We start from the raw sequence: 23,233 nt of genomic DNA on the forward strand, positions 1-23,233 counted from the left end.
TAACGACTTATAAAATGTGATCAAAATCAAATTTGACTTCCAACACTATAGGTTTAAAGTTTAGATGGTAGCACCAACATTCTATATTTTAATTTGTAATAAGAAACGTGGATTAACAAACCACTCTTATATCATGACGAAGTAGAGAAAATAATGCACTTTTTTATTTGTGTTTCAAATTTCACTCCATGAATATTTGATTAAGTTTAAAATGGTTTAAGCTTGTTGATGACATAGAATTATCAGAGAATAGAATTCAACTAACTTAGAAATACTTAAAAACACTCTGTAACAACAAAATTTATTTCAATCATATTAATATAAAGAATATAAAAGCATAACTTCATTTAAACAACTACAAATTTGTAAAACTAACAGTAACTTACTTGAGAATGCAATTTATCTTTTTTGGTGAATTGAAAATGCATTTTTAATTCAAAGAATTTATCAAAGTATATAAAAGCTTTGAAAATAATATTTTGCCCGTAAAAGCAGGCCTTGCCTGATATAATATGAGTTCACTGACAAAACTAACGTTTGGTAGAAGAAAAAAAAATAATCAGAAAAACACAATTACTGAAAATATAGTAAGAGAGTAAATTTTCTGAAAAAGTAAAAAAATAATTATTTGATAGGCCATAATTTTACCAAAAAAATTGATTTAAGGATAAGACTTTTTTTTGAATTTTGATGGTAATTCAAAAATAAAACCTTCTATGTAATATTCCTAAATAGTGTTTTTACTCCAATTTTACACATAAAATTAGATGCAGATGAGAATACTATGCAAATTATTTAGAAACCTTACCAAACATGATCAACTTGGAAACCCATGTGAACTTTACAAGGCAAAAATATAAAACTCCCCCACCAAACACCTCCAACAGCCTAATAACCAGTTTCACACCATAATCATTTAATGTCTATGAATCCTATCTATAAAATTGAGCACATTTTTAATCAGTTAATCAAACTATGTTCGGCTTCACTTTAATTTCAAACTGTCCAATAAAGATTATACCTTACCTCATTTCAAAAATAAACTAATTCAGGCGACTTTTTCCAATACTAAAAATACTAATTTAACTTGAATATTGGAGAAAGTTGGCAACGGGTTGTACTTTAAAATATTGTATTTTGCTGAAGGTTTCGTATCGCTCGCAGTTAGAGAACGTTTAAGTAATTAAGCAGAATAAAAAGACAAGATAACAACTAAATGTGTAACTATCTTTGCTCAGACAGTCAATTTGATTAAACAAATCAATACTAAATAAGCAGAATAAAAAGACAAGATAACAACTAAATGTGTAACTATCTTTGCTCAGACAGTCAATTTGATTAAACAAATCAATACTACAGCACAGTTAATCAAGCACCTTCACATTAGAAAATTAATTTTTTTTTAAAAAAATCAGTAATGCAATCCCTCCCCCTCCACAACACAAAATTATAGCACTGTCCAGGTAGGTGGAAGTCATGATCTAACATAGCCAGTCATGAACCCCCACGCTGCGGCTTAGTTCACAATTAAAATCATTAGGGAACATGAATTCATGAAATTAACATTAGCTAGTAAAATTTACGTTGAAAACGGCAAATTAAGTAATATTTCAACCAAAACAAGAATGTTATAACCGTGACACGCACAAAGTTAAGCCAGAATTAATTAAAACTAGGAAATTCAAAAATTATAAAACGAGTCACAACGCAATATGCAAAGGGAAAACAGCAAACTACAATAACACCTAGAATGAGAAAGAGCGCTAACAAGACTAAAATGAAATATACTAGTACCAAACTCCAAGAAAAGCATTATAACTAGGAAATTCAAAAATTATAAAACGAGTCAAACGAATATATGCAAAGGGAAAACAGCAAACTACAATAACACCTAGAATGAGAAAGAGCGCTAACAAGACTAAAATGAAATATACTAGTACCAAACTCCAAGAAAAGCAGACATGAATTAGTCAAACAAACCGAAACCCATGTCATCATCAGATTCTTCAGCTGGCTCGTCCTTCTTTTCCTCTTCCTTGGCAGCAGCAGCAGCTGGGGCAGCAGCAGCAGCTGCAGCAGGTGCTGCAACAGCAGCTACAGCAAATTTACTCGGGTCCTGCGTTTAACATAACAATTCGTATATAAGAAAGAAATAAATAATGGACCAATATATTATTGTCAGATCATCAAGATGTTGAAACATATACCTTTAAGAACTCCTTAACCTCGTCTGCCTGGGGGAAAGAATATTCTGTCGCAACTGCAACAGCAAGAACGTTCTTGTAGGCATTCACAAACATGTGTGGTGCGGCTGCAAGAGTTGGGTATCCAACGGCCAATGACAAAGATGTAACCATTGAGACACCAATAGCAAACTTCTCCATGAGGTCATCCTCAGTAAGGTCGAGGACATCAGGGCTAAAGACTGAACCATTATCATACACGGATAGTACAACAAGCCCATATGAGAAAGGCCTAATACCGAGTTTGGCAAGCAATGCAGCTTCAGAAGAGCCGACCTTGTCTCCTTTCTTAATCAGTTCAACAGGGGTAATGATTTCAACAGTACCCTTGTTAATCTTGGTTGGAATATTGAGCACCTGAAAGGAGAATAGACATAAACATGGCATCCACAAGAAAAAAATTCAAGTTCTATAGGAACAAGATTACAAACCTGGAAGAAAGAGGTCTGCGAGGGATCAAGCCCTGTGTTGCCAGGAGGAACAACAACATCAATTGGAGCAACCAGACCAACACGGGCAGGAGCTCCCACCTGATCGGATTTTAAAGACAATAATAATCAGTGGCTGAATATTTAAATAACAAGAAAAGGGAGCCCATGTTAGCTCATCACTGAATTTTTCAAACAATAAACAAAATATTTTAACAGAATACAGAAAAAGGATATTTACAATCAATAATAATAGCAAATTCAGCCAACAAAAACAAAATATTGCAGTAGGATATTTTAAAGACCAACATAGCTCATCTGGCTGCAATATTACATTAAAGTACTTTAATTTTTTCCGCTCATCGTATCAAGTACTTTAATGTACCGCTCAGTGATGGATTACATTAAAGTACCGCAACTCAGGCGGCAAAAAAAAACCGAGCAACATTATCCTTACATATAGTATCCAGAAAAAACATAAGAAAACAAAAATCATGGAAAGATTATTTCACCTTGTACTTGGCAACCTCTTCGCTAACCTCCTTCAAGTCACCTTTTGTGAAAATCAATCCCACGTTGCCCTGGTTCAACAAACAATACATAAGACACATTCCCAAAACAACGTCAAAAAAACATAACAGATGCTTTCAATGTAGCACATTACATTGAGAAATATTCCCTTTTGTTTAAATACACGTAGAGTGGAAAAAATTGTTTTTCCAAAAATAAGGTAATCGAAACACAAACTAAAACATCAGTTCGTTTTTTATACTAAAAAACAGTTATTGAAATGAGGACGTAAGCACACCGATAGGCCACAAGATCTAAACTAAACATCATAACCAAAAGTTCATAGCCTTATCTCTCTTGTGCGGTAAAATAAGACTAATCATGATTCATTCAAGACCAATTAATCAATAAAACGGTAAAACCCTAAATTGCAATAAGAGAGGAGAGAACGCACGACAAGAAGGGGAATCAGGTTGAGAAATGCGTTGTTTCCTGTTTTTTCAGCGTGAATCCGAACAGAGCGCTTCATCATCGTGTTTTTCCCCATGAGAACCACCGAGTCGCCACGTAATCCATGTCGAATGCTCTGGAGCTGGTTGGATCCGACGTTATCGGCGTTCACGACCAGGATCTGTGAATACATATCCAGAAGCTGGCATAGCTTCGAATCGTAAGCGATCTTCTTCTCAGCCTTTGTAGGTTTCACCGCCATTGAAGATGTATGGGTCTGGGTCTGGGTCTGGGTAAAAGGTAAGAGAAATTAACAGAACAAAATCAAGGGCCAAGACGAAGCAGTGGCTCAGTCAAGGCGGACAGCAAAACGGTGCCGTCTCTTTAACCTACTCTTTCTGAAAGTTAAGCTGCAACGGAGGGAGTGCGGGAACAAAAGGAATTGGGTAACTGAGGAAAGGAGATAATGCTGAGTTTATACAGTGATGGAAGAAGGAAAACTAGGGTTTTGCAAAGACCTAGATCGGACGGGTGTGAGTATGACTCGTAAAACCTTTGATAAGCCCAATGGACTTTAGACCATTTTTGAATTATTTTTTTGATAATTTCTTATCTAATCAGTTTATAATTGCCCAAGCCCATGTAAAGCCTTCCTTATAGAATTTTTAAATTTGTACATATATTTTATTTTCGAAGCATATTTTTATGGCTTTTTTAATGAAAAATAAATTTTACGTTTAGTTTCTTCTTCAAAAATCTTTAAATGTTATGAAAAAAGCTCACGAAAATTATGAATGAAAACTTATATTATGTCCAATAATTGGAAAGAAGTATGTACTAAAAAATATAATTGGAGAGAAGAAAAGGATGGTGGAGTGGAGATATAGGTAACTTTTTGGAATGTCAGTTTATATTCTTTTTATAAGTAGAAGCTTAACATACTTTTACAAAAGCTCTTTGTAAAAAGAGTTTGTTATAAAAAACGCTTAACTTGTTTGAAATGTTTTATTATAAAAATAATTTTTTGTTATATGAATAAAAAAAGTAAAAGCTAAAAGCTTTAGAATTTTTTTATTAAAAATATATACTATATTTTTAGAGTTCTAATATTTATTTTTAACAATTTTACTTTTTACTTTAATAATTCGTCATAATAATAAGTTATTTTGTTTTTCTTCCTTCAAAACACTCAAAACAACTTTATATACCACCAAACAAGATTTAGTATGAAAGAAAAACACATATCCTGAACTTAGCTCGCTATAGCGAGCGAACCTTATTCATGAATTCCTTTGGGGTGTTTGGTTCAGGAGTTTTGCATTGTTTCTCAGCAAAGTGATTCCGACTTTGTCAATTCTCCATGTTTGGTTCACGGATTTCATGAATTTTATTCATCAATGCCAATTGCCTAGCTATCGAGTATTGCATATTTGCATGTAAAAAGCAACAAAAGCACTTTTTCAGAAAGGAACTTGGAATGTGATATTTTTTCTGAAAACCGAATAAGTTATTTTGGGGTAGAAAACGTTGACAAAAATACCCTCACACAAGATATTGTATCTTGTTGTATCTGTTCACTCAATTAATTGGCAATCATCTTCGCATCAACAAGGCACACAACAACGTATTGGGAATATTGGATCTATGTTTAAGTGTTGTATAATACTAATACTTCTGTTATGCTTATAAAGCATGAATATGTGGATATTTTTAAAAAGATTATTTTGTAGTTTCAATAAATTTTTCCATCAATATTTTATCTTCAACCAAACACAGATTCAGAAATTTCACTCAATTTTTTTAGTAAAATTTTGTCCAACCAAATAAATTTTTTTAAACTTTCCTATCTAACTAAGTTTTTCTACAGATTTCTAATAATTATATTTTCCTAATAAAAAAATTTTAACCTGAACCAAATATTCCCTTTATGTTAGCTTGCTCGTGCAACTCGCTTCCTAAGAACAAGGATTATGATGATGTTTTTTGTATGCTTACATTGTACCTTTATTTTGTTTCCAAAAAAAATAAAAAATTGTACCTTTATTTTTTTAGAAAGTCATGTCGTGGATGAATACAAAAAAAATAGGTAATCACCACGATGATATGTAATCATCACAATGGAGTCACGAAAGTTAACGTATCGAATGTTCACGAGTATTATACATTAATTGTATTGATTGGAACATTGAGTCTAGAGTCTAGACTAATATTAGTTGCGAGTAAACTCCTTATATGCATACACTTTTGTCAAATTAGGGCCGCATAATATAGGATAAGACCTGATAATATAAGACTTGATTAAATTTTAATATTATTCAGCGTTTAGTATGATATTGTATAAGATAATATCCTCTAATATTTTAAAAATTAATATATTAAAAAAATTTATTTTAATATATAAATATTGAAATAATATATTAGTTCTTGGAAATTGTACTTGTAAGCAATATTAATACATCAACCCCTTATCAGGCCTAATCCACCACTCTTAGGCCGGATTAAGTTATACATCATTTTGATGTATAAAGGGGTCCTGCTGTAGAAGCTTATACTATACGATGGTCGCACCAAACAACTGAAAATGTCATAACGTATAGTATAAGCTTATACTATCATGCCTTATACATCACACCAAACAGGCCCTTAGTGTGTTACAAATTATGAGTCAAAACAACGAAATCTATATGATATAAGTAGTGAAGGAAACTCTTGGATGCATACAAGGATTACAACATTAATAGTCCACTAAATTTATAAAATGTGAACAAAATTATACACGTAAATTATATCTTAACCCTGAGTGTAATACTTTGACAATATATATATAAAAAAAATCATTTTTTTGGGCTAAGTAAAAAAAAAAAGTATTTGTAACCACAATATTTGAGAATCAAGCAATAATTCGTATTCAGCGTAAGTTAATTACTTTTGCAGGTTCTAATTTGCAATACAGCACGGTCAGTAATTATGACCATCTATGTTCAAAAAATATAAAATTCTAGTTTGCAAAATAATTAGATAAATGGAATAAATTATGTTGATTGTTGAGTTATACATGGAGAAAGAAATGCTGCAAAATCATTATTGGGAAGGAAAACATTTTTGTTACAACTAATACTGAAATTTTAAGATATAATAATTCAGATTAATTCCGAAGGTCCTGTAGAAAGCACAGTTTTATTAAGAAGAAAGGAAAACTAGACATTATAACGCAATAGGGATGGAAAGAAAGATTTCACTTCGTTAGGGCAAGCGATTTATTCTAGAGAGGGAAAAAAAACTACTCATTGATAAACAAAAAGGTTTAAAAAGTAAAATTTAATAGATAACCATCATTTACTAGACATGGCATATACTCAAGTTGAGAGCTTTAATAAATAACCGACTGATTCTCTTTCATAAATGGTGGGTAAACCTATTGAAATGAACCATCAGTTTAAAATGTAAAAATATTATAACTCATCATCTTCTTTTTTTGGTAAATAATAACTCATCTTCTTTAACTTCAAAGTTAAAATAGAGTCAACAACATAATAAAATAATACAACTTTTGAGCCAGTAGTTATCAAGTAAATGGTTCTGACATTGAGAATGTAGTACTTATAGTATAGACCTCACCAAAAAAGCAGTAATTATGAGATAAACTAATAGCCCATCCAGATAATAAATATGTTCTAATCTCCTTATGTTCAGAGTAAATTAAGAATCCTTACATCAGGAATACCAACTTCCAAATTGAAACCCTGATCAAAATCATTTTCATTCTCCATCACTCCACGAAAAGGGAGAATTCCACTCTACAGAGTTTGAGAGCATATAGTTCTCAAGAATCAATATCGTGACAGTCATCCTTCATATAAAATTATAAACCATGTGATCCAAATTATAATACTTCTTCCACATCACAAGTTACCAGCCAAAAGGAGAAAAGGAGCCCATAAACTCGTCAGCAAGAACTGTCTTGATCTCATCAAGTAACAATGTTGTTGAACATATATAGATGGTCATAAGTCAAAAGTAGTTATGACTTATGACCATCTACATATGTTCAAAAAATATTAAATTCCAGTTTGCAAAATAATTAGATAAATGGAGTGAATTATGTTGATTGTTGAGATCTATACAGAGAAAGAAATGCTGCAAAATCATTGTTAGGAAGCATCAAATATTGTATAAATTTCAATACGTCGTTACGGAAAACATATTTATTGCAACGAATCAGTACTACTGAAATTTTGAAGGTCCTGTAGAAAGCATAATTTCATTAAGAAGAAAAAGGAAACCTAGACATCAATTCCTAATAACGAAGGAGGGATGGAAAGAGAGATTTCACTTTGTTAGGGCAAGTGGTTTATTCTAGAGAGGGAAAAAAAAGCTTCTCATTGATAAAAAAAAAAAGTTTAAAAAGTAAAATTTAATAAATAACCATCATTTACTAGATATAGCATATACTCAAGTTGAGAGCTTTACGGTATTAAAAAAAAAAAGTTGAGAGCTTTAATAAATAACCAATTGATTCTCTTTCATAAATGGTGGGTAAACCTATTGAAATGAACCATCAGTTTAGAATGTACAAATATTATAACTTATCTTCTTTAACTTCAAAGTTAAAATAGAATCAACAACATAATAAAATAATACAATTTTTGAGCCAGTAGTTATCAAGTAAATGGTTCTGAAATTGAGAATGTAGTACTTATAGCCCTCACCAAAAAAACAGTAATTATGAGATAAATGAATAACCATTCAGATAATAAATATGTTCGCATCTCCTTATTTAAATGGAGGATAAATTCCTGAGTAAATTAAGAATCCCTAGATCAGAAATACCAACTCCCAAATTGAAACCCTGATCAAAAATCATTTTCATTCTCCATCATTCCATGAAAAGGGAGAATTCCACTCTAAAGAGATTGAGAGCATATAGTGCTCAAGAATCAATATCGTGAGAGTCATCCTTCATACAAAGTTATAAATCATGTGATCCAAATTAGAACACTTATTCCACATCACAAGTTACTAGCCAAAAGGAGAAAAGGAGCCCATAAACTAGTCAACAAGAACTGTCTTGATCTCATTAAGTAACAATGTTGGTGCGGCAAGAATTTTGAGGATACAAGAAAAGGCTCAGAAGCCTGGGAAGACTGCTGCTTACAACAAGTGAGGCCCAAAGGTAATTGTCCTGATTGCAAAAAGGAACAATTGTGGTATGTGTCATACGACAAGAACTTGGGGCACATGAGAATAGGATGAACAACCTGCAGAATGAGTTAGTGTAACTTGATAAGAAAACAAGCTTTCCACACTGTGAACATGACAAATATTTATTTATAGGCCAAGCTTACGCAAGATCGGAAAATTTTCAAGAGCTCCGCCAGAAAACTTGATAAAAGAATGTTTAGTTCTAATGCAAACTGAAAACACCCACATCAAGATTTTGAGCAAAGCAATGAACATCAGTATAGAGTTTATGACTCGAACCAAACTTGTGTCTAATGTCAGCTTGCAAAAAACAAATGTGGTTGGCAAATGATTTAGCTAAATCTAAAAGTGTAGAATCAACAAGCAATGACAGAAGATCAATGTGTAAGTAACATTGAGAAGTCAGGGACTCTTACATGTGGACCTACAAGCACATTAGCACAATTGTACTGAACAAACTTAGCAAAACACAAAATTGAGTTTAAATGTTTAAAAATATGGCTTCTCTGCTACAAGGCTCCTAAGCAAGACACTTAAATTGCGATTAACAATCTCACTTAAAGAATCAATTTAGGAAAAAATCCAAAGTAAATTCCAAGTGAATGGCAAAAAGAATCCATAAGTGTTCCACGCAAGAACAAGTATCTCGATTTTTGCTCCTCTATAAGTATCATGTTGGAAATGTTATGTAGATATTATGTAAGAGTTGCAAAAGATGGATCAAAACACAATATATTATTAAACCTTAAGATAAACAGAACATGTTACTTGACCTTGTGCTTGACAATCTGTTCGCTAACCTCCCTCATGTCACCTTTTGTGAAAATCAACGCCACGTTCCCCTGATTGAAGGAACAAACTTCAAAATCCAATGAAATAGCTTATTCTTTTTCTTTTCTTTTCTTTCAAAATTTATATTCTGGTAAAAGAAACGTTGAATTGAGGTAGCAAGGGATTGAGGTTAATTAAGAGTTAGCATACCACAAGAAGGGGAACAAGGTTAAGGAAGGCCTTGTTGCCGGTCTTCTGAGCATTCAACATGATTGAGCGCTTCATCATAGAGTTCTTCCCCATCACAACCACCGAGTCAGCGTGAAGCCCCCTTCGTATCCCTTGAAGCTGGTTCGACCCCACATTATCTGATGCAACCACCACCACCTGATTGTACTCTCTCAGGAGCTTCCCCATCTTCGCATCGTAAGCTGCCTTCGCCACTTTCCCCGCCATTCCTGCTCTTCTCTTCCCACTCGCATTCACTGAACCACTCCAAACAACAACAAGAAGCGCTAAAAAAAAAGAGAGCCCTAGATCCAACGGCTGTGATATTTTGGGCCTTATTATTTGGGCAAGGCCCAAACATCTTGCAACAGAGCTCGCATGCTGGTGGGACCCGTTTGTTGACACGTCACCAAATTCGATTCAAGGGTGAAAAATGGTGTCTCTCTCTGTGTTTTTCTATGTTCATGAGATCTTGGAATTGAAACCAATCAATCTCTAATGGCTTCCACTTATCGTGACCGCACGTCGGAGTTCCGGTCATTGTCTGAGACTCTGAAGAAGAAGATTGCGCCGGGGCCGCCCCCAAATCAACCCGAAAATGCTCCCTCTACATCCCATTCCAGATCCGAATTCAACCGGAAAGCCTCACGAATCGGGTTGGGAATCCATGAAACCTCTCAGAAAATTGCGAGGCTCGCTCAGCGTAAGTAATACCATACCATCTCCTATTTTTTTTCCTCTCTCTTGAATTTGATTTTTTGGTAATGTGTGTGAGGTTGGTTGCAGTGGCGAAGAAATCATCCATGTTTAATGATCCGATTGTGGAGATACAAGAATTGACAGCTTTGATTAAGAACGACATAACGGCGTTGAACTCAGCTCTTTCGGATTTGCAAACAATTCAGAACATGGGTATAGCTGATGGCAATTACTCGGATGATATGATTGTGCATTCAACTGCAGTTTGTGATGACTTGAAGAACAAGCTTATGGGGGCCACAAAGAACCTTCAAGATGTATTGACTACTAGGACAGAGGTTGCTTAATCAAAAACTCATTTTATTTATTTAATTTATTTATGCTTATCCTATGCCTCACTATTTTTCTCCTCCCTTATATTAATATTGTATAATGCATGTACATGCCCCAGAATATCAAGGCTCATGAGAATAGGAAACAGATATTTTCCAAGAATGCATCGAGAGAGAACCCTTTCCAGCATCCGATGAAGCCAGCCACCGAGCCTCCTCCTTGGTCAAATTCATCAAATGCATCTGAGGATTTGCAACAAACATCAGCGTGAGTAAATTTTCTCTAGTTATAGGTTAACATTTGTTATTATGCCATGACATGAATGTAAATTTAGGGAATCTGGCACAGTGTGCAAACATGAATATTGAAGAACCGGGTGGCTGTGTGGTGGTTACTTATCTACTCTGCTTCTGTAAAGAGTTAGGGGTTAGCTTTGGTTTATCCAAATTTTGGAAATTGAAACTTTCTTATTCTTGAATGAATACTCTTGTTGTCATTTGTTGGTTTGACTGCGTCTGAGTTCTGTATTATGGGTTGATCAATCTGACCATGTGTATACGATTATGATGGTGCATGGGTCTTATGTAACTAAAATTTTCTTGTTTCGTTTTATCCCTCTTTACATGATTTATAATTTCATAATGCAGTTGAAATATTAAAGATTTTATTTTATAGAAATTTTTTTGCTGACTATCAATACCCCCCCCCCCCCCCCCAACCCCCAAATGCACACAATAGCATACTAAAGCTTGAATTCTACTGTAATTCTGATCCAAATCCTGAGGTAAGAGAGAGTATTGTTCTTTACCTGTTTCTTGACATTTCTGATCCAGTTTCTATTACTTTTCTATCACTAACAAATTTTATGGCATCTTTGAAATGTGGCAATCACAAGTTTTGGCAATGTACATGTGTCTGGGTTGTCACTTAAAGTGGAAACCTAAAATGAACTATGACATAGCTAATCACAGTTTTCTATTTAATGGTGATACTTTTAATACTTATAAATCAGAAGGTAGATTGACCGTGTAATTTATTTATTTATTTTTGTCTCTTTCAAAAATTGTTATTTCTGAATATATATATATAATACTTGATCTATGTGGATCTTTTATTTATTCATTTTATATTAAAAATGATAGGCCTCTGAAAGTTAATTACCTGAAAATGATTTATACATTTATATATCTCTCATGCAGATCACCGTCAAATGGAGTTCCAGTTGGAAATCAACTCAGGTTTGTTTAAATTTTCTTTTAATGCTCCTATAAGATCAAAATTTCCCTACTACATTTCTCTATAGCATGGTGTTATTTCTGTCTTAAAAAATCAAATAGCACCTCAAACTAGCACTCATGTAAAAACAAGTGCCTTTCATTTTGTTCTCATGGATCATAAATCTCTAACTGTATTTGATGTTAAATTCTTTTGAGTGCATGTGCCTTTGTGATTATGTGGTGATGGATACTAGGTATTCGCTCATCATTCCCTCATTCTGCAAGAAGCATAATCAAATACGAACCTGATAATGAGGGAGTGGTTATAGACTTTGATAAGCCTTTCCGTAGTCAGCATATTAACCCAATAATGTGAGTAGTAGGAAGTTAGCTGAACTTTATATTGAGATAAGTATAACCACTTAGGTTTCTAAGACTGTGGAGGCTCTGTCAAACAGGGTCATGAATTTCTTTTCTCAGTTCAAACTTACTTGAGCATCCTTATCTCTATTAGTGTACATGACTGATCTTCTCTGGGTGTTGCATGAATGAATTAGAACTTTTTTCCCAACAAGAATGATCCTTTGATTGGTGTAAGTTATTTTTCCTAGTTAATTTGATATGGTTGTATTCAAAGTATTCAATTATGAACTAGATAATGTTTATTATTTCACACACTGTCTCTTGAATCCTCTATTCATCTGGTAGATTATTGCATTGGTAAGTTTATTATAGAAGTCACGTCAGTTACTATAATCATCGAAATATTAGGTTTGCCTTTTGTTTTGTTTTTCAACACATAGTACAAGGGTTTTATTTCTTATATTTACTGAGTTTAATTAAATAGATATCTTGCCACCTGTTATGTTAATTACAGAGTAATTTGCTTGCCATAATTCCCCTATAGTTTTTCTAAAAAATTAGAATAACACCTATTTAAAGCCTTGAATATGTTGATGTTTCTATTTCTGCCACTTATAATTCGCCTGCATAAATTGACTGAGTAATTACCAGAGTGTCACAAAAAGATAGTTGTTTAACGCGATCATTCATTTTGGAGCTTGTTATATCTCAATGTTTTTCTAACACCTAACCAAGCTAATGAATGCTCTGGTAATTTTTTCTTCTTAGGTTCTAGAGATGTGTTGCTTTTTGCTTATAATTTGCTTAAATTTTCTAGATATGCTTAGGACGTATATTTTTTCTAACTTAAGCTAAAACATGTGGTAAATTTGCTGATCAGACGAAGGTTAGCTGTGGATAACACTCCATCCCAGCAAATGGAAATGTCTATGGTACAGCAGGTTGTTCCTCGGCAAGAAAATTATGCTCAAAGTCGGGCAACTTCTCTGCACAATGTGGAGTCTACTATCACAGAACTTAGCGGGATCTTCACGCATTTGGCTACGATGGTTGCCCATCAAGGGGAACTAGCTATCAGGTTTCTCGTTTTTTACTTGAATTTGATTCTTGTAGATTGCTGCGGTGCAGTACTTTTTCCTCCCCTTACTTAAGACTTTGGTGTATTTTAAAAAATTGAATCACAAAATATCAGTGTATATGAAGGCTATAGATGTTCACATGTTTTAGCAATTAGCATTAAATCTGCCTAACTGGCATGGCAGGATTGATGACAACATGGATGAGTCATTGGCTAATGTTGAAGGAGCTCACAGCTCTTTATTGAGGCATCTCAATCAAATATCATCAAATAGGTGGCTTCTAATCAAGATATTTGCCGTTCTTATACTTTTCCTGATGATCTTCATATTCTTTGTGGCCTAATACTCAAATAAGCCAATCATGGAAGTTTGTCTTCGTGGCTTACTTGGATCGTCTTCCTCCTTCTGTGGAGGCAAAAATGCACAAGCTGCTAAATGAAGAGTTATACATGTGACGGATGTGTTCTATTTGAATGTAAAAAGCTCCGTGATCTGTAAACTTTTGCATTCCCTATTCTGTTGCTTGGCAATCACTATAGGTGTTATTAAAATTTTCATTGAAATCTCCCTATTCTGTTTAGGAGTTTTCAATGCAGATTAAGCAAGTTGAGTTAGAAATATACGAGTGCTTGGTAAACTGATACAGAATCAGAGTGTCGTTGTGGAAGGTGAGGGGTTTTTTAAGATGCAAAATGAGGAAGAGAGAGAAAAGACAATGTTTCTTTATTGTAGTGCATCTATTGCCACATGCCTGTAAGTTACCGAATTTGTGGTAACATAGTAGAAGTCCTTTGTTCGGTTACGTGCGTAATGTAAGAAACTTTTGGATTTTGTAAAATCAAAATTGATTTATTTCTTTCAAGTTTTATATGTGAGATAGAATTATTTTTCATTAATCATTCTTTTCGTTATTCATTGATACACTAAAGATATTCCGTATGTCTCTTGGTTTATCTATCTCATTATTTGTGATGCGTGCAATGATGTTTTGGTGGTTGCATATGTTAAATTCTGTGGTTGCTTGCTCCTTCTTCTTTTTTCTTTTTCCTTTTTCGTTTTGTATACATGGGATGGGAGTTAAAGAGGGATTCTTTTCTTCTGCTTTAATATTTCAAAATGCTATTCAAGTACTCTTTACTTTTTATAGACAATATACTAAAATGCTATTTGAGTAGTCTTTACATTTTATAGACAATAATCTATTCACGATGGGGATGTCTGCTTTGTAAGATAAGGATGTAGCCAAACACATAAAGCTGGTTAATTATGTAAACGTTGGATGGGAATCCGCTAAGTTATTTGCTGCAGCTATTGCTAAGAATCTCTTTTTTCTTGCCAGATTTAAGTTGATTTTATTAATTCTTTTGTTTGCTTGTTAAAGATATTACTAAATGAAAGACACAGATAATAAGTATTTGAAAGTGAAGCCAGATTGAGGTCCTGAGTCCTGACTGTTAATGTTCTGAGAAAATTTAGCGGGTCTATGAATCGCACTCAAGCATACTCGAGTAATGGAAAGCATGCAAAAGGAAAAATTGAATTCAATCAGACCTAGACCAAGTTGACCTGATTTGGCAGATGATGAGAATCTCCCCCTCTTAGCTTTATTTATGAATTCATGTCCTTATAAAATCCACTTTGATCAGAAGAGGAGAGTGAAGCATGTGGTTGCTCCGGCCTCCGGTGCCACAGCATTTTGACCACAAGTACGGGTAGTAGATATGATTTTACATGTCACTGGATTTAAAGGTGAGAGCACGTGTAAAAAGAAAGAAAATAAGTGACCACCCTTAATTTTTCGTTTTGCTTTGGTACGTTCCATCATAATTTGTTACAATACTAAACGTACTTCACTTTTAAAAGGCAATGCCCAGGTTCAGGGCATACAAATTTCGAGGCCTTTATTTTCTTATCTAAAGCATATCCTATGCATATCAACTCACGTACTTTTTCCTTCGATCCTAATAAAGCTGAACAAAATTCTAGTAGTATGGTGATAATGTGATATATTAAATTGGAAAATTTTGATGGTAACTACTATTAATGGTAAATTGTCTACTAAGTAATGTTATTACGTGTTGAATGAATTTAAAAACATCAAATAGTGGTTAAAAATAGCACAACTATTGAACTCTTTTTTTATTAAACCTCGATATTGTTTTACTCAATCAACTGTATTAAATAAGTCCTTTAAATCTTACAATCGATTTGTAAATGAAAAGAAAAAATCTATAAAAAAAAATGCAGATAACAGAAGGATTGATAAAAAAAAGTATAATTAAACAAGATTTTCCGCGGAGCAAAGACTGATGTTGATTGTGCTCATCAAGAAAACTTCACATTCTTCATCGCTTTCTCTGTCTCTATTCTAGCCCTTGTGTTTCTAACTTTACATGTAGTACATCTTTCTAATTTACTTGTGAGGACAGGGACGTTACATACTTAACTACCTATAATAGATTCTCTGGTCTCTGAAACGTCAACAGCATATTTAGGCACATTGTAGTGTGTGGTCCAATTTCCAAGTAAAATATAAGGTGTAGTTAGGCCTTCGTGGGTTACACACGCGTCAAAAAGAGAGCTAACAATAAGGGTAGTTGTACCCTAAAGTAATTGAATTTATGAGAGAACAATTCCTAAATATGCAGTACTTGCTATACACACTCGCGTTAGCATTTGATTGATATTATTTGTAGCTAGTCATGGAAAACAAAATAGTGCTCAAGTTAAGTTTGCTTCGATCTTTCTAAACTTGGTCTTAGTCTCAACGTTAAAGCCTTTTAAAAACCAGTTATATGTTATTAATTTGAACGTGGTTTGCTTTGTGAGTTTTCCTATCTGTTAATAATAACTAACTTCACATCAAAGTCATTATTATAATTTGATATACTACTATTCCTTAAATTCCCACTCACACCATTTAAGTTGAGATAAATTTCAACTTTTTAGAATGATTTGATTCTTTGCAATCCTTTATTGTCACCTCAAGCAATTCTGGCCTGAATGGCAGCTACAGTTTATTAAATTAAACAAAAGAAAAGAGTTCATAGATTCCAAATCTCATTGAGTGGCATGATGGAAACAAGCAGCGGCAAAAAAATTCTAGTCTTCGTCTCAATGATAGATTTTTTTTTTTTGAGACGGTTCATCGCTTCACAACTAATTCGATTCAGGGTGGGGGTCCAGGGATTAAGGCTTTAAACCCCTCCCAAAGACGGTGCTGGAAAGGATCGAACATATGCTCTCACTTTCACATACTCAGTTTCCTGGCACTAACTGAACTACCATCATTTAATACTCGATGATAGATTTAGTAACTGGTGAAGGGTTTCCATCAATTTGACCTGAGTGCTAATTCTGTGGAATCTTCCTCGAAGACCTAGAGAGCCATAACCTTGGACAGTGCTTGAAAGTGATGCCTGCTAGATCCCCAATATAAAACAGAGTAGCAGACACGAGATTTTTGAGAGCAGTCCAACTCTTCACATATTATTGTGGCCAATGTAGGAAATGCTCCTATAATACATAGGAATTGCAGGGGAAATATAGAATGAAGCAGGTCTTTTGAACCTGGGAAGAATATTTTTCTTAGTTGACTCAGAAGTTATATATTTTGCCAAAATAATACTGTAAGATATATATATAAATGTGTGTTCAAGTCATTCATGGAGTGACGAGTGATTTATGTCCAAGTATCTGCATGTTTACCATGTGTTGCGCATTACAAGTTGCACATAACGTGCTAGTACCTTGCAGCACCTTGATTTTTGCACAAATCGTACACCACCCCATACATAGGTATATTTTATACGCATCTCATTATATTATTTAATAAAATATTTGACTTTTGAATCAATTTTGATATGAGAATATTTCCCACATCAATAGTCCGATGAAACTAAATAGTAGTGGGATTTCAAGTGGGATTGACGGTAGACTGCTATGTTATTTGATGGAATTTGTCGACTTTGTCTTCCACATGCATGTCAATTTTGATGTAACCATTTCCCTTGATTTTGGTGCTATAATACAATAATGACAAAAAGAAAAAATGGGTTGATGATGCGCTGTATGGCAATTTAAAAGGCTAGCATTTTGTTTCATGGTTTAGACCTAAACACGTAACATAAACAGTGACTCTATTCCTTTGACAATTCCTGAAGGGATAGTATTCATGAATCATAATTTCAAACATTCAAACAGTGACATTATTCTTATTCTCTCTCCAATGGTGTGTTAGGTTATTTCGGTGACCGCTTGAGTTTTTATGCAGGTAATGCTAAGATTCCCCATGACTATGGCAATATATTACATTGTCAGCAAAATCTCTTGTCGGAATAATACTTCCTCGAATAACTCATCTATGTCAAGATGGGCCTATGTAGTTTAATAGAAAATTTTTTAGCAGAATAATCACCAATATCAAACTATGAGCAGTACTAATTGTAAGATTTTGATTCACAAAGGGTGCATAGTTATGCATGTGGTTTGCATTTAGTTCCTAAAAAATTCTATTCCAAACTCAACCTCAGTCACATATATAACTATATAGATTAGCACACTTGAAATATTGCAACTAGTAGTTTTTTTTTTTTCTTGAATATGTAAAAGTAAGAAGAGTGAAAATAGATAGATATAAAGGATTTTGATTTTTATTCATTGTGAATCAGTACATGTTGAAAAATAATTTGAACTCTTTTTTGTGTTATAAGAGTAAAATTTGTAGGGTTCTGTGTAATTGTGTAAATAAGTTACATTTCACTAATATTTCCATTTTTTATTATGTGTTAAATGATTCATACTAATTGCAATCGGTATTTCTCCTCTATTAACTCCTTTGTATTCAAGAAGGTGTTCTCTCTTGTGTACGTCTTGCCCTTCTTTTTAATAATGCACTAAACAACTCCTAATAATCAAACCAATTATAGCAATAATGAATTGGCCCAAAACCCATAACTTTTGTGAACCCATATTGTAGGACCGATCAATTCAATTCAGTAAAGAGGGAATTCAAATCAGTAAAGCAGTGATTACTTGACAGTCATGCTGCTGCAACAAAAATGATAGCCAATACCACATTAACATAATGAAGGAAATTTTCATCCCCTCCCAAAAAAAAAAAAAACTATAAATGAGAATTATGAGATAAAGTCTATGTAGATAATATGTTGTTTCCTAAACTAAGCCACTCACCCATCCTGCGGATTACTTATTTAAAATCCAAGTCATTTTATCACTTTGAACTGCATGCATCCAACAAAGGGTAAGAACCAATCATATCGTTGCCCCAGCATTCATTTACCTGCACTCGCCATTGCTCTAATGATGGATCAGAAATGGGAATTGAGCACTATGTAAATGCTAAGTGGCTTTGGAATTGAGGATAGACATACATAATACAAGTTCCATGCTCAACATTCATAATTCCTGGTCCTACGTTCATGATTATCGCACTACAAGTTTCAAGTCTAGCCATAAAAAGGGTATGAGGCAATTGGATTTGTATGAATTCAAAACGAATAAATTTTATTCACCGAGATTGAATATAATAGACAAACATTTTCTTTCGAATCAAATATATGATTGAACCCTTAATAAACTTAATTGTGGGGACTAAAGACCATAAGCATGTCCTAGGATGCTAGTTTCTAATCTAAATAAAGTCGATTCCAAAGACAGAAAGGTGAGAGAAAATAGAGGTTTAGCCACAAAAAGCAAAGCAAAGCTTGCACATATAAATGTTTTTAAGGGATAAAATTCAAAAAAGATGCTTTTGAAGATAAGGAAAATCCAAATAAATCCAATATGTCCCTTTTCGTTGGTATTTCAGTTAATATCTTTTCTCTCTTAGTGGGTACCCAAAAATTCCTTTTAATCATCATTTTCTGCTTGGACCCCTCTGATTCATGGATGACTCTTACTGGGCTGCACAAACACACAACCCACAGCAGCACCCAAAGTAACAAAAACTTTCATATTAATGACATGATTAGAAACATATTGTCTCATTATATGGATTTAACCAGAGGATATGTAGTAAAAGATGAATATCTACTAAGTTCTAATAACCCAAGAAAATGAAAAAAAAAAAAACTCCAATTCCCTTGCGTGTTGATTTGAATTGATGCAATGTTTACCAAACATGTGTACTTTTCTGGAGTATCCGATCTCTTTGATTAGCTTGGAACTTTACGTAAAATAAAGTTGAGGTTGAAGTTTGTTTTCCCCTCCTCTTAAATGCAATTTTACCTAACAAGCTTTCATAATTGTCACTGATAACTTAAGTGATCAAGTATTTAGAGAGGGATGTATATATATAATTGTTCATAATTAATTCACTAAACATGTGCCTATATGGTATAAACTTCCCTTGTACGGTAGTTAAGGGCTTTTTTTATTTTAAAAAAAAAAAAAAAGTAAAAAAGAGAGAACAATTCTTGTAGAATACTTGTCTTTTAGACACAAATATTAAAAAAATTCAAGATAAGATTAAGGGTGTGTTTGGAGCAACTAATAAAGAAGATAAGATATGATAACTTATCATATCCTATTTTTATCTCTTGTTTGGTGGGTCAATAGGATATGATTAGCTTATCATATTGTCTCATTTTATCCTATCCAATATATGATTTCTTATCCTATGGGGGGAGCTGGGTTAGGATTCAATAGGATTGGATACCCAATATATCCCCACGCTACTAATATATTTGTATTTATTGCATTATATTTTGTTTTTTCTTTTTTCTTTCTCCTTCTACATAATCTTATCAGATTGCTAATCAGGTGCTCATCAAACACAGAACATGATATAGGCTTATGAGCCTCATATCATATCCTACCCTTATCAGTCCCATATCATATCCTACCCTTATCATATCATGTCCACCAAACGAGCCCTAAAAGAATTTCAGTACAAACTTTTTTTTTATTTGTTTTAAATATTTAATTAGTTGTACAATAAATACTTTGCTCATGCAAGAAAAATCTGAAAAAGAGAAAGACTTCCTCTTTAAACAATTGGTACATATATAGAGTAATGGTTCTTGAAGCTTGTACTCATTAATATTCTTCCATATTGGCTGTTAGTATTTAGCTAATAGATATATGCTTGGGAAATGCTATAGCACTCAAGGAAAAAGACACTTAAGTGGTGGATTACTTCATGGTCTGAGATTCTCTTTAATTAGTAATGGTGTTTGGAACTGCCTAGAGATGCAAAAATCGTCCTCCACTGAAACAGGGTGGATTTGATAGGCTCAACAGAAAATAGAACAGATGATAGTAATTCTGTAAAAATGAAACAAGTTGGTAGCTATGTAAATCATAACCTTGAAAATACAAAAAAATAAAATAAAAAATTAATAACCTTGAAACAAATAATGAGTCAAGAGTAAGAGGATAAGGTAGACAAGGAGCATATTATGGAAAAGTTAGAAACCGAGTGAACGAGGGGTCCCCCCAACCACTAAGCATGCTAATTTAATTGATTGATAAGGAAAGCTAATGCTGATATTTATATATCTATATAAACAAAAGAAAACATGAAATGCTCCTTTCTTTTGACTCACCTAGGATTAGTTCACCAAATTCTTTTTAAGAGTACCATATTTGTCAAAAAGTTCCGTTTTTCTTCTATGAAAATCTTTAGAATACAATGTTGAAAATATTAAACATGAATATGTACGGATTAAAAAAATTAAAAGAAATCAAATATATAAATTTTACAATAAAAAAATTGAAAAATCTTTGTGATTTTGAGAAATTCAAATATTTCTCATATATCTTGATTTGTTTTAGTTCTGTTTCTATTTTCTCTCTCTTTAATGTTAGCTTTATTTTTGGATATAGTGGTTAAATTGAACACACAACCTAATATAAATTATCCCAATATCTTACCACTAGACCAATCCTAATGACTTACTTTAATGATAGTTATATAGTTAAAATTATGTTTCTCTCTTTTGTTTGTCCCCAAATAATTGAACTTACAGATGACTTCAACTACATAGTTATAAATATATTCTTCACTTTATGTTGTCATATATCATTAAACATACATACATATAGACACATGTACCAGCCTTTTACCATGATCCCCGTTTCTTATAATTAATAATGTACATACATTATTTTTACCATGATCTCGGTTATTCTCATTTTAGTATGTAAGAATAAAAAAAATTTATATTTATTTTTTTATCATTGATCCACCTGTATTTATGGCTCATATAATCAAAAAAAATAAAGCTGTTAGATATAAAAAATTGTCAACGGTTATGATTAAGATTGAAACTTACACCAATAAAAATAATCTAACTCAAATATTTTATATGAATTAATTGTAATACAAAACTAAAGTATGACTTATACATCATTAAGCCTATTTCATTATTTAGGTTATAACCTTTAAATTTTCACAAAAATAATGAAATATTTTTAATCTTTTTCTCATAGGAACAAAAACAATCTTAATAATTTATAACAAATTATTAAAAGATAGTAATTTGAAACAATAAATAACAATAATTAAATATACTAAAATTAGTGTAATGTTTAGATAGGTATTTTATAATCATTTTTAATTTATCAAAATTAAATAAACTTTGATTTTACTGTTTTGAAAGGTTATAAAAGATTAAAAGTCAAGAAAGATATAAATAAAACAAATAAAAAATTAGTAATAAATAAATAAAATTAAATAATGAAAAGAAGAAAATTAAGATTTCTTACATGACTATAGTTAACATCGCGTGACACAGTCACATAAACACGATGAACCAAACAAGTAATCAACAGTTACTAATCCTTTTATTTTATTTTTAATTTTTTAAACATTGTTTGTTACTCTCTCTCTCTTTTTCAAAGCCCAATATCTATCATCTATCTGACTCCTAATATAAAATTTTATGGGTTTCAACTTTTCATTCAACAGAAGGAGAGGACGTTGTGTACATGTGTAGTAGGTATATCTTCTATTTAACAAGTCACAGTTGGATAAAAAAAATATTTCTCTCTTTTTCATAAAAAATGACAGTCATTCCTTATTTTCTATGGGATAGATGCACTGAGTGAATGGTACAGCAGTAGTACCATAAATATTTCCCAACAGAAGATAAAAATTTTTGCAGCAGACTCATGGGGAGCCGTGCTTTCCTTTTTTTATTTTTTTAATTAAATAATAAACTTCATTTCAAGATCTGTGTCTATAGCAGATGATCCCATTTTTTTGCAGCTGCATAAGAAATGATTTCCCTAAATTTTAATCAATCCATTTAACTAATATTTGAACAAGAGGGATCTTTTGACTCAAGTCTAAGTTTAATAAGTCTTATTTTTCATATTAGTTGTTTATCTGATGATTATAACTTATTTGAAATTAATAATTAATTAATTGATACAACTTAATAAACTATAACTGTTAGATGAACAAAAATCAACAACTAAAATGTGAAATAGAAATTCTTAATCTTACATTTTAGTCAAGAGATCCCTCTTCATATTCAAATGTGGTTATATATATGGAAAAATAAAAAATTCAGTCACTGGACCGTCCAGTGCACTAAGTTTTTCCGCGAGAACTTAGTGCAATAAATATTACAATGATGTTCTTCAATGTTCTCCCGGAAGAACATAGTATAAATTTTATTATAAATGTGTTCTCGCGGGAGAACATAGTGCACTTGACCGATTTTTACATCCAGTCACTGTAC

At 32.7% G+C, this 23,233-nt stretch overlaps 3 protein-coding genes across 4 annotated transcripts; 1 reads left to right on the forward strand and 2 right to left on the reverse strand.

The window, feature by feature from the left end:
* Window positions 1-1,329: 1,329 nt before the first annotated feature.
* LOC133289556 (large ribosomal subunit protein uL10-like) lies at window positions 1,330-4,121 on the reverse strand. Of its 2 annotated transcripts, XM_061487524.1 has the most exons (6): window positions 3,804-4,121; window positions 3,636-3,704; window positions 3,184-3,252; window positions 2,675-2,773; window positions 2,208-2,600; window positions 1,330-2,116 (listed from the first exon to the last, which is right to left on the reverse strand). In XM_061487524.1, exons 1-6 carry the CDS (start codon window positions 3,891-3,893, stop codon window positions 1,967-1,969), a joined length of 870 nt encoding a protein of 289 aa, XP_061343508.1. In that variant the 5' UTR covers window positions 3,894-4,121; the 3' UTR covers window positions 1,330-1,966. The 2 variants fall into 2 exon arrangements, with proteins under 2 accessions (XP_061343508.1, XP_061343507.1); XM_061487523.1 differs by having other exon boundaries at window positions 1,343-2,116; window positions 3,636-4,118.
* Window positions 4,122-8,640: 4,519 nt separating this feature from the next.
* LOC133289536 (large ribosomal subunit protein uL10-like) lies at window positions 8,641-10,060 on the reverse strand. The gene is made up of 3 exons (XM_061487505.1): window positions 9,815-10,060; window positions 9,607-9,675; window positions 8,641-8,889 (listed from the first exon to the last, which is right to left on the reverse strand). The coding sequence occupies exons 1-3, from the start codon at window positions 10,058-10,060 to the stop codon at window positions 8,641-8,643; spliced, it is 564 nt and encodes a 187-aa protein (XP_061343489.1).
* Window positions 10,061-10,302: 242 nt separating this feature from the next.
* LOC133289579 (syntaxin-31) lies at window positions 10,303-14,326 on the forward strand. The gene is made up of 6 exons (XM_061487559.1): window positions 10,303-10,535; window positions 10,619-10,869; window positions 10,983-11,131; window positions 12,064-12,102; window positions 13,325-13,522; window positions 13,707-14,326. Exons 1-6 carry the CDS (start codon window positions 10,331-10,333, stop codon window positions 13,864-13,866), a joined length of 1,002 nt encoding a protein of 333 aa, XP_061343543.1. The 5' UTR covers window positions 10,303-10,330; the 3' UTR covers window positions 13,867-14,326.
* The last annotated feature ends 8,907 nt before the right edge of the window (window positions 14,327-23,233 follow it).

This window comes from Gastrolobium bilobum, unplaced genomic scaffold, assembly GCF_033153095.1.
Source record: "Gastrolobium bilobum isolate Gb01-03AN ecotype WA unplaced genomic scaffold, APGP_CSIRO_Gbil_v1 utg937, whole genome shotgun sequence".
In the NCBI taxonomy this organism is placed as follows: domain Eukaryota; kingdom Viridiplantae; phylum Streptophyta; class Magnoliopsida; order Fabales; family Fabaceae; genus Gastrolobium; species Gastrolobium bilobum.